At 34.7% G+C, this 12,775-nt stretch overlaps 1 protein-coding gene across 1 annotated transcript in view; it reads left to right on the top strand.

The window, feature by feature from the left end:
- The first annotated feature begins 193 nt into the window (after nucleotides 1-193).
- LOC110454414 (probable E3 ubiquitin-protein ligase RNF144A) overlaps nucleotides 194-12,775 on the top strand; it is a 52,595-nt gene continuing 40,013 nt past the window's right edge. Inside the window, exons 1-2 of the mRNA XM_021503901.1 lie at nucleotides 194-361; nucleotides 1,779-1,971. Coding sequence (XP_021359576.1) covers nucleotides 1,862-1,971 — 110 coding nt within the window. The 5' untranslated portion in view covers nucleotides 194-361; nucleotides 1,779-1,861. The remainder of the gene's footprint in view (nucleotides 362-1,778; nucleotides 1,972-12,775) is intronic.

Consider the following 12,775-nt stretch of genomic DNA (forward strand, 5'->3'; position numbering starts at 1 on the left):
ATTATATGTCCAAAACAATTTAAGAGTAAAAGACACAATTTACCATTTATTATAATTTTAATTTAGCAGGTTTTGGTTCAATATCGGAGCCATTTTAAGCGTTGGTTATTTCCGATGAAAATGTTAATAAAGTAAAACAATAAAAATAATTTAGCCCTGATTGTTTACAAACATCTGTTTCACCCTGATAAGTTTTTTCATAATGTTTCAGAAGTCGATGTCAGTAAACAATACAGAGGAAACAATCACTAGGACGAGATGAACAAGGAAAATGATGAAGCCACTGTGTGGATATCGTCACTCTGTTCATGTGTTCTTGGATTGTGATAAATTGATTATCTTAATGACTGGAAATGTGAAGGTATCTATTTTTATTGGTTTTGTAGGCACACAGCTGGTTTTGATTTTACAAAGACTACAATGGCCTTTTATGATGGCAAGGCTAATCCTTTAAATCGGCTAATCGGTTGAATGAACATGTTGTTCGTGAAAAAATGTAAGACCACATTGAATGTGTATTAATTAATTGAATCATAGTTTCTTCATGCTGACGTAAAAAGTGACGTAGACAATCTGATAATCCACGTATGTTGAAGGGGACTACAAATAAAAAAATATGCTGTTTATTTCCTATGCTGCCAATTGACCCTTTATGAAAATGTGGATATTTTGATAATTTCTAACATTTTATCTTCGTATATATATATATATATATATAAAATGTGTCGTGTGTGTTGCCGATTATATATACTGTATATATAAATATTAAGATTCTTCAGAAAACTTTGTCTTTACAAAGAAGTCCAAAACTTCAATGTTTCTACCTAGGGATTATTAATCTCCTTGTAAATGTTATCAGGTTTAGTATATTCAAATTTTCAGAATATGAACACTTTAATTAAATGCTGGTGATATTCTGGCGTGGACCTATCAGGAAAGTTCAAGGATGATTTACAACAGCATGCCCATATCTTTCCCATCACAACCTCAATGATGTGACATCACAAATGTGAACATATCAAAAATGTTTCAAATCTTCACGTGCTCTTATGCCTGCTAGTTGTTGAAACTAAACTCTACACTGTGAGATCATCTTATAGAGATAATGATGAGATCAGTAAGTTCACTTTTAAAAGAAATCTCCCCATTCTTGGGGAAGAGGGTTGGTGGTTGGTGGGAGGCACATGGGGTAATAGTGGTACTGGTAAATCTTTAAATGACTATATATGTTTCCAGGTTTAATCATTTCAATCAACTTGCAACATTTAGCATCTGACATTCTTCTACCACAAGCCCTACACCTACGGATCGCGGGTTTGAGACCTACGTAGGGCAGTCACCAGGTACTGGTCGTAGGCCTAGGTCGTTGGGTTTTTTCTGGGAACTTCGACTTTCCTCCACCTCCAAAACATGTCATTAAATTACCATAGATGTTTAATAGGATGTAAAACACGAACCGATTAAACCAAACTGAAGCTGTATTTAGTTTTATAGCAAGTGTTATTTTCCTTTTTTTAACAAAAACTGTGATTCTCTAGCCAATTTCTTAGATTTTTAACCGATTCCTGAGATTCTTTTCCCAATCCTGATGCTATTGGTGTATTGATCCTGTATTTTGTGGTAATACTTGCATGTCATCACATATTGTGAATATTGTGTGTATAATTAGTAAGCTATAACATGAACCTACATATGCCTGTCCTATCAATATTTAATATAACAAGAAAATAATAGTAGAGGATGTTAACCTTTCATGATCTCAACAATTTTTGTTCCAGGTCTGAGAACATCATGTTGACATTGGATATATCTGGATTATTCATTGGGAAGTTTTACAGCTGATAGCTGACTCTTGTTCACGATGCAGCACCCGAACACCAAGAAACACCTTGCCAGTCTGAGACAGGGATGGGTGAAGGAAAAAGAAAAGTCGCTCCCAAGTAAACTCACAGATGCTGTATCAGATCAATCGTGAGTAACATACAGTAAAACCTTGATATTATGCCCCTTGTTTAATTTGCCACCTCACTTACCGCCAACATATTTTAAGGTATTTTTATTCTTTTTGTGAAGAATTTCTCTATATGTTTACCTCATTTTATCGCCAAACCCTTTTATATTGCCAAAATTTCTCTGGACAACTGGTGGCAGTATAACGAGGTTTAACAGTATATAATTAAACTCAGATTAGCCAGGTCAAAGTGATCACCGCAAAAATATTTGACTCGTCCACGGCTTCCACACGACCAAGATTTCCATTCCTGACAAAGTGTAGATTTCAACCTCATATTTGAAAAGCATTATGGTGTAAATATGTATACAGTCCCATACAGTCCACTTATTGTGTAAATGGTTCCAGGCCTTTGTATTTGTTCGAGATATATATCAAATACAATGTACAAGACTCTAAGGATCAATTATATAAATGTATGACACTTACAGTATACGTAATTCAGAAATGCAATGACAATAACGTTAATTGTAAAACAATGATTATTTGTATAGTACTTGAGTTTATTTGTATTTTGTACTGCAAAATTTAATTTTGGCAAGAAATAGATATTCGTCCACTTCCCAAAATGTCAATTTAACGATGCGTATATATATATATAAATGTCACATATGTTGAAATGACAGCAAGGTTCAGAATGATAGCCAATTATGAAACTGAATATTTTTGGTCGTAAACATTCGTTTTTATGCACACCTTAGTCAAGATTTAGAAAAAGATATGTAGTTCACAGACTGGAGTCACTGACTGCACCATGCAAGCTACCGTACATGTATGGGGCATAATTCTGATAATTCTATCCAACTTGGGTGTCCCACATGGCAAATGTGTATCTTGCACTTGAATTGTAGCTCTATAGGTTGGGAAAAGATATTTGAATAATTGAAAGTTTGAATATTAGATCAAGGTTCAGATAATCAATGTTCTACTGTAGGCTGTAGCAGTAAAAATAACCTGTTCATGGGTGAAACTTCTGAAATATGAGTACAATGTATTACCTTCCAGGGTATGACAAGACGGTATGTTTCTGGGTATTTACCAAACTTCTGACCTATTATACATTATTCGATTTTATAAAAGATATAGTTCAACCATGGTTTCACACTCTCTAGATGTCTTTGCTGTTACATCAAGAGATGTAGGTGTGTATACGTAGCACACTGTAATTAGATCATGGTGACCTATATTTGACGGTCTTTGATATAGAATATCAATAGAAATTTAACTAAGTCTCATGATCAGTGACCTACATTTTGCACTCTACCAGACAATAAACAGTAAATAAAATTTATGTCTGGGACATAATTTCATTCGATCTTGTACAGGTTAACCAGTCAAGTATCTGCTTCACGACCTTTAGAATATTCAATTCCAGACCACACTTTAAATTTCCTCATATTTTCATACACATTCGCTTCAACTGCTGATATTATATCAAATATCACTGATAATTACATCTATCAGACAGCAGTGAAAGTTTTCACTCAGCATATTGCATAACTAGGTCACAGTGTCTTATATATTGAGCAATAAAAAAAAATGCTTTCACAAGATGAAATCTAGCTTGCTTCATGTAATTTGTCATATCCAGTTGTTATTCATTTTAACTGTGAATTATTGAATGCCAACAGAAATTATATCAATGCTCATATATATAAATGTATGATACATATTTGTATATTTCTTTCCTCCAACCAACTTAAAGTTAATTAACTGTTATACATTATTAGCCCCCTACCAGTGAACCGGGGTGACTATAGGTTTCCTCTACGTAGGTACGTAACAACAATGTTTGTCAGCACTCTAGCGGCTTCATTCCTATAATTAAGGGATTTTGATCAAACTTCACGCAAATACAAAAGACCATCAAATCTTGGACAATTTTGAATTTCAGGGTTGTCTGGTCAATGTCAAGGTCACCATTGCTATTTTTAGAAAATCCTTGTCAGCGCTCTAGCGGCTTCATTCCTTGAGAGATTTTGATCAAACTTCTTACAATTACAAAGGACAATAATATCTCTGACAAGTTTGAGATTCAGGGATGTAAAGTTGAGGTCAAGGCCTCCGTTACTTTTAATACAAAATCTTGGACAAGTTGAAGCCAGTGATGGACTGATGATTGGTATATAATAATCGAACATCGATCGATTTGTCCTGTTCGATTCCGATTATCGATAACAAATTCCATAATCGATATAATCCGTTCATTACTGAACTTAAAGTGTCAAATGTGTATGTATTAAATATACAGTATACATGGAAATTCATTTATTCTGATTTTTTTTTACAATATGATTGATGGTAATGTAGAAAAGAAAAATTACATTAAAATCGGTTACAAGCTAATTGTATACTTTTCATTTTCCCAAATGAACACCAAAGGGCATCATTTTTAGCTCACCTGCCCGAAGGGCAAGTGAGCTTATGCCATGGTGCAGCGCCCGTCGTCCGTCTGTCGTCCATCTGTCCGGCGTCAACTTTTTACTTTAAACAAATTCTTCTCAATAACCAAAAGGCCCTGGGTACTGATATTAGGCCTGTATCATGCTGGGATGAAGGGCTACAAAGTTTGTTCAAATAAATGACCTTGACACACTTTCAAGGTCACAGGGGTCAAATATGTTAAAATCTTCAAACGACTTCTTCTCAATAAACGAAAGGCCCAGGGTACTGATATTAGGCCTGTAGCATGCTGGGATGAAGGGCTACCAAGTTTGTTCAAATGAATGACCTTGACCCTACTTTCAAGGTCACTGGGGTCAGATGTCTTAAAATCTTCAAACAACTTCTTCTCAATAACCAAAAGGCCCAGGGTACCAATATTGGCCCTGTAGCATGCTGGGATAAAGGGCTACCAAGTTTGTTAAAATGTATGACCTTGACCAACTTTCAAGGTCACTGGGGTGAGATGTGTTAAAATCTTCAAACAACTTCTTCTCAATAACCAAAAGGTCCAGGGTACTGATATTGGACCTGTAGCATACTGGGATGAAGGACTACCAAGTTTGTTCAAATGAATGACTTTGACCAACTTTCAAGGTCACAGGGGTCAAATGTCGAAAAATCTTCAAACAACTTCTTCTCAATAACCAAAAGGCCCAGGGTACTGATATTGGGCCTGTAGCATGCTGGGATGAAGGGCTACCAAGTTTGTTAAAATGAATGACCTTGACCAATATTCAAGGTCACAGGGGTCAAATGTTTTAAAATCTTAAAACAACTTCTCAATAACCAAAAGGCCCAGGGTACTAAAATTAGGCCTGTAGCATGCTGGGATGAAGGACTACCAAGTTTGTTCAAATGAATGACCTTGATCCACTTTCAACCTGATGTCCTTGTTCGACATTCAAGGTCACAGGCGTCATATGTTTAAATCTTTTAATAGGTTCTTATGAATGAAACACTGATATTCTGCCTGTAGCTGTATTTTAGTCCACTTTTAAGATTACAAGTATGAGATTTATACCAGGTGAGCGATGCAGGCCCATTGGACCTCTTGTTTATAAATCATTACAGTGTAATAGCTAGCGGGGTCCAGTAGGGGACATGTATTGGTTTAGCAATACTCAATATGCTTATTTTAATATAGTTCGGTCCAGGTTTCAATCTCTCAAGATCTAGATTTGTTAGCTGTTACATCGAGAGAAGTAGGTGTGTAGCACACTAACTAGATCATGGTGACCTATATTTGATGGTCATTGAATATCAAAGGAGATCAGTTTCCAGGCCTTTAACTTACCTTATGTGTTTTAACATCGTGATGTGACTGTTTATAAGTTAGTCTCAGTGACATATGCATACATTTTGCACTCTACCTAACAATAAACAGTAAATGAAATTTATGTCTGGGCCATAATTTCATTCCATCTTTGTACAGGTTAACCAGTCGAGTATCTGCTTCACGACCTTTAAGAATATTCAATTCCAGACCACACTTTAAATTTCCTCATATTTTCATACAAGTTCAATTCGAGTGAAAGTTTTCACCTCTCATATTGCATAGCTAGGTCACAGTGTCCTATGTATGGAAATTTAAGGAAATTGTTTTGACAATTTGAAATCTATAGCCTGCTTCATGTAATTTGTCATATCCAGTTGTTGTTCATATTGTAGTGAAGTTATCAGGGATGGTGAAAATACTACATGGAGTCAGGCCCCTGTGCTTCGCAATGTTCTGCAGTAACGTTGTAAACAACCGCTTTCTATGGCTTAGTTTTTGCTGAATATCACTTGGAAAATTATGGCAATAATTTTTTATAAGATGCTATGATTATTAACTTCCATTGCGAAGCATACAAAACATTAGAATAGGTATCAGTCATTTTAAATAAATCAAAGTTTAACTACCCTGTTGCAGCCGCCATCTTTGTATAGACAACAGCATCAGCACTTACATTGCAAGGTACGATAATCGGTAACTATAACACCATTCGTGGCAAATGAATGAAAATCTAGAAAGTCTGGATGCTTCTGAGTTTAAGCATAGTCATATTTTGAGTACTCTCAACCAATTTGTCTAAAATATGTGATATCCGCCGAGTCAAGTCGAACAGTCCCTCGCTACAACTTCTCGTTCAATGTATAGTGGTGAGCTGCCGTCTGCTATTGGCGATATTCATTACAAGATTTATGAATGTTCATGTGATCATTTTACGAATGTAGACATATGACGAAAGACTTTATTTACTTGTATCAATGTGTAAAAGCCAATAAGAAGGATATCATATGTGCATTTGTAGTGTGCACTACATTAACAAATAATTATACAGTTCAGCGCATGAATGAGTGAAGCGGTTACATATCCTCGAAGTAAAAGTAGTATAGCATAATCTCTAAACCAAAGTCAATATTTCCTTATATGAAGATTGGAGGCAAGTTTGGAGGCACGGAGTCTTTAAAAGGCTGCCATCTTCCTCATAGCTTGAACCGCTGGTATCTGCAGGTATTCTTATACACCGTAGCTCTATCTAGGTCCTCAAGGCATTATAGGCAAATTGTTAAGTTGAAATATTGTGAAGAAAATAATTTAGCATTATTTTCCGTAAATATAAGTATTATTTTTCATAGATTATAGAGATATTTTACAGTCATTGCTAGCTTAGCTAATACTCTGAGACTAGTGTTCTCATAGCATTAGAGGGACTGTTTACTCATATCATTCCCTATAAATCTCTATTAATTGTCATTACAGTGGAACCTATGATATATCGGTTATTATGATATTTTTCCCATGTACCGATTTTTTCCTTCTTTAACTAAGCAAAAAATATTGTTTATTATGATATGGTCAAAGGTAGGTCCCTGCTTATAATGATATTTTTTTCTGCCGTGAATGGATTTTATAAGGTAAGTTGTCCGTGTGAAACACCTGGACAATTACGCAATAGGTCCAGCTAACTGTACATCGCCTGAGGTAAACTTCTGTCCACTCAAGGTAAATTTTCACACCTCGCTTCACCCCAGTCAGCGGAAAACAATAGATCGACCATCGCTTCCTGATCATACATTTTAGTCTTAACAAAACATTTGGTGAAGTTAATTGCTGCAGGACTGTATATCAAATTAAAATAATTAGGCCAATTCCGATAAGAAAACGAGCATGCCTTTCACAAATATTCCCGGTTACCTTGACACGTCATGTGAGAAAATCATGCCGATTCCAAATAAAATATTACTTCAGAAAGAAGACCTGTGTTTTTAATCATTTAATCAATAGTTTCTTAATTGCATTAGAAGTTGATTTCACCATGTTTCCGTTGAAAAAGTGTCAAATTCGGGACATACTGCCCTGACAGCATGGTGCCGGAAATCGATCAAAATTTACGTTATTGTCGTCAACAACTTACGACGGCTGCTTTAAATACAATATTTTATTATTGTTTAAAAGGGAATACTTTGTGTTTTTAATTGTTATTGTTTCTTTGCAAGTTGATTTCACCGCACGACTTGCGAGGCATGTGATTGTCACTTGATCGTAATTGACATAGCGCGGCAAAATATGTTTACGCTTACGGGACAAAATGTTACACAACTTCTCGTAGGTAAATAGGTAAATCATGACTATATATCACTTCTTTCATCCTATTGACTGTAACATTACGATATCGTTAACTACAAGTGTAGGATGTAGTATAAAGATAGTTCTTAGGAATATGCTTGAAGTTATTTGAAAGTGAAAGTAGAATTTACATACTAATCATTATGACGGCAAAGCGACAACTTCTTAAATTTTCCAACACGCTGATATATAAATAACAATGAACAAATTTTTTCAATTATTAATTTATCTTTTTGTATTTATATTTTTCCATGTTTCCACATCAATCTATGTCTGATTGATATAGGGCATCTCACTTTCTGTTCAGACAACATAAAAACGATCAAAACAGCTTGATCGGTTATTATGATATTTTTCTTTTGAAAATAGGATATCATAATAAGCGGGTTCCACTGTATTTGTAGTCATAGCTAGCTTAGCTAATAATCTGAGACTAGTGTTCGCCTTGTATTAGAGGGACTGATTACTCATTTCATTCCCTGTAAATCGCCAATACTTAGTCTTTTAATAATTGTCATTGTTAATCGTTACTAATTACTTCCACTGCTAATTGCTCATTGTTTCTATTAACATTTCCAACTAGATTACCAAATACCTTGAATTTAAGATTCTCATAGTAATTATTATATTAAATACCTAAGTTATTCACTGTTTATAATTGTTATTAACTTGAATTCATAACAGGTCACTTGTTATTGAATATATTAATTGTGAATGGACACTTCACTAGTCACAGTATCACTAGTCACAGTATCACTTGTCACAGTATGTCACGTTTGCTCTCAAATAGAAAATTACGAAACTAAAACAATTATTTGAACATTTTGCCAGGAAGATGTATGTTTACTCAACGGCAAATGTGCATCTGAAGTTAATCAGCCCGTTTCTGAGAAAAGCACATCTCTAAGTCATTGCTAGAAACAATCCCTGAAGTAGCATTGACAAAAACCCTTAGCTTTTTTGTGACACATGGACTTTGATTGATTATGATACTGAAATGAAAGTAGTTGATGAGTGTTGCTGTGTATTTTAACTCATTCACTCCTGAAGACACATTTGAACTCAAGTTGCAGTTCAAAGGTTAGAATAGTTCATTATGAAATTTCAGGGGTGAATGAGTTAAGCTATTATGCATATGTACATGTAATGTGTATGTACATGTGTAGATCAAAGATCCGACTCTTCTATGAATACTGCAAATATGCAGGGGTATGAGTTGTACATGTCCTGTCATTCCTGAGAGGGTGATCTGGTGGGTCCTATCTTTTCACTTAGATCCCCCCCCTTTGTATTTTCCCTTAGTCCCCCAATCCCATTCCTAAATAAATAAAACATAAATTATCTATTGAACATCTGGTTGGATGACTTGGTAATTATATATTTATAAGTTTGTCAGACTGGTCAGTTCCAGCGATATTCCCAGTGTTTGCAAATCTCACGAATAATTTGTTTTGCCTAGTTTCATATCCAAATACAGGTATGAAATAATGCTGCATTTTCCCAATTCATGTAAGGAGCATGTACAGGCTGCTGTAAAACTTTGCGTAGAAGAAACACTGCTCAGGTGGTCAAAACAATAACAGAAATGTGAAGCAAGAGCAAGGTCCCTATTGAGATTTACTTATAATTAGTGTTTTAGATCATTCTGCTGACTCAAATATAACCAGCTACAAAAATTTTACAAATAGTCAAACTCTTTCAAATGACTTTTGTTTTGATTCAGCCTATAACCAAACAAAAAATGTGTTTGCTGTTATCACGAGAACCCTAGATTCCGGTTTATACAGTGGAACCGACTTAATATAATAATCTATTTGCCAGATAAAAATAATATAAAACCTGTTATATTATAATCTTTTCATCAAGCTATTTTCTATCATTTTAAGCGAGTTATCATAATATCCGATATCATAATACAGTAAGTGGGTTCCACTATAATAAGGAAGTGTTTATATATTAACTCTTAACAAATATATGACGATTAAGAAAAGTCATGATACTATTTGTTACATAAATAACCCAAGATTTTGAAAAATAGAACAATTTGCCTTAAATTTGATATTTTTGAATTATTTCTTTTAAGACAATATGAAAGATATTTTTAAAATAGCTTCAGCGCATTTTCTCAAAAATACAACTCCTGAATCTTTCAATAATTAATATATTAGCGGGTTGAATTATTCTCTTTGTTGTTAAAATTGGTTGTGAAAATTTACTGATAATGTGAATGAACATTATCATTGTATCGTATTCTCTAACTGGACAAATGAAATCACTAATTCCATGTTATTGGTATATCAAGCCTCTAACTGGACAAATGAGATCAATGCTTCCATGTTATAGGTATATCAAGCATCTAACTGGACTAATGAAATCACTGCTTCCATGTTATTGGTATATCAAGCCTCTTACTTGACACATGAAATCACTGCTTCCATGTTATTGGTATATCAAGCCTCTTACTTGACACATGAAATCACTGCTTCCATGTTATTGGTATATCAAGCCTCTAACTAGACAAATGAAATCACTGCTTCCCCATGTTATTGGTATATCAATATCAAGCCTCTAACTTGACAAATGAAATCACTGCTTCCATGTTATTGGTATATCAAGACTCTAACTAGACAAATGAAATCACTGCTTCCCCATGTTATTGGTATATCAATATCAAGCCTCTAACTTGACAAATGAAATCACTGCTTCCATGTTATTGGTATATCAAGACTCTAACTAGACAAATGAAATCACTGCTTCCACATGTTATTGGTATATCAATATCAAGCCTCTAACTTGACAAATGAAATCACTGATTCCATGTTATTGGTATATCAAGCCTCTAACTGGACAAATGAAATCACTGCTTCCATGTTATTGGTATATCAAGCCTCTAACTTGACAAATGGAATCACTGATTCCATGTTATTGGTATATCAAGCCTCTAACTGGACAAATGAGATCAATGCTTCCATGTTATTGGTATATCAAGCATCTAACTGGACTAATGAAATCACTGCTTCCATGTTATTGGTATATCAAGCCTCTTACTTGACACATGAAATCACTGCTTCCATGTTATTGGTATATCAAGCCTCTAACTGGACTCATGAAATCACTGCTTCTATGTTATTGGTATATCAAGCCTCTAATTGGACAAATGAAATCACTGCTTCGAGGTTATTGGTATATCAAGCCTCTAACTGGACTAATGAAATCACTGCTTCCATGTTGTTGGTATATCAAGCCTCTAACTGGACTAATGAAATCACTGCTTCTATGTTATTGGTATATCAAGCCTCTAATTGGACAAATGAAATCACTGCTTCAAGGTTATTGGTATATCAAGCCTCTAACTGGACTAATGAAATCACTGCTTCCATGTTGTTGGTATATCAAGCCTCTAACTGGCCTAATGAAATCCCTGCTTCCATGTTATTGGTATATAAAGCCTCTAACTGGACAAATGAAATAACTGCCTCCATGTTATTGGTATATCAAGCCTCTAACTGGACAAATGAAATCACTGCTTCCATGTTATTGGTATAACAAGCTCAATTAAGGTTAAGGACGTCAAAAAGGAAAAACAAACACTCTTATTTGGGATTGTTTTGTGTATCGGAAGGATTTAAGTGTCTATGAAGGTTCTTATTATGAGGGGATTATCATGTGTTTTGATTGGCTGGATATATCTTGGGTGGGTTCATTTGGTTTTTGTGTAACAGATATGTAGAGGGTGCTATGTATCCGAGTTTCTAGGATTATATTTGTTTTTGGCAGAATGAAAACTTATTACATCTCAGGCACAATCACAATATCTAACTATATATTTATAGCCATAACGGTGCATGTTCCATTTTATTCCAATCTGAAAGACTATTGTATTGGGAAATCTCTGTATCTTCAGTTTTCTTTAGCTCAATTTTTATCAGAATTATCTTCAAGTTGATTGTTACATAATACATGTATATACGTACCGGATATTTGAAACACAATTTTGAAAAAAAATAAAAACATTAATTTGTGATGCTGAGGATTGCAAGGTTGCAATACCATGGGAATACTATACTTAATGATGTAAACACTGTTTTACAGACTCAACTTCATTGTTTTCTATGGAAACAGATGATGATGATAGTATTAGGAATTGTCTCTGTTGACTGTAAGCACAAATGAACCCCTAGAGACCACGGTACATTAGTCGGGACATCCAGACAGTATTGATCATTAGATCCAGGCGCTGAGGTTTGTGTCAACACTATCAGAATTACCTTACAATATAAAGGATAAATCACAGTTTAATATATGAAGTTAAAAGCTTCGGCTCTTATGATTTCCTCAGAACTTTTATTTCTGTATTATAATTCTATCTTAAATAAATGTTTGGCTTTGGACATGGGCTTTAGAATAGGCATTACGCGTTGACCAATAGATTTGAGGGGCATATATCCAACTTTTTAAAATTTTCATGGATGAGTTTCCATGTGCTCTAAATTTAAAAAAAAAAATGAAATGTGTCTATATACGCCCGACAGGGAAAATTTCACTTTTAGATGGCATCTTTTGAAAGTTCTGTTCTTTCAGATGAAATCATCAGATCTTACAGAAAATAGAAATAGTTTAGCAGATTCACTGGTTGAAATGCTCAATTTTAGGGCCCAAAATTGGGAGTCTTCACTAGTATGGTTCAGGGGGAGGGGGGGGGGGGG

The sequence above is a fragment of the Mizuhopecten yessoensis genome, unplaced genomic scaffold, assembly GCF_002113885.1.
Source record: "Mizuhopecten yessoensis strain PY_sf001 unplaced genomic scaffold, ASM211388v2 scaffold7833, whole genome shotgun sequence".
Taxonomy (NCBI): domain Eukaryota; kingdom Metazoa; phylum Mollusca; class Bivalvia; order Pectinida; family Pectinidae; genus Mizuhopecten; species Mizuhopecten yessoensis.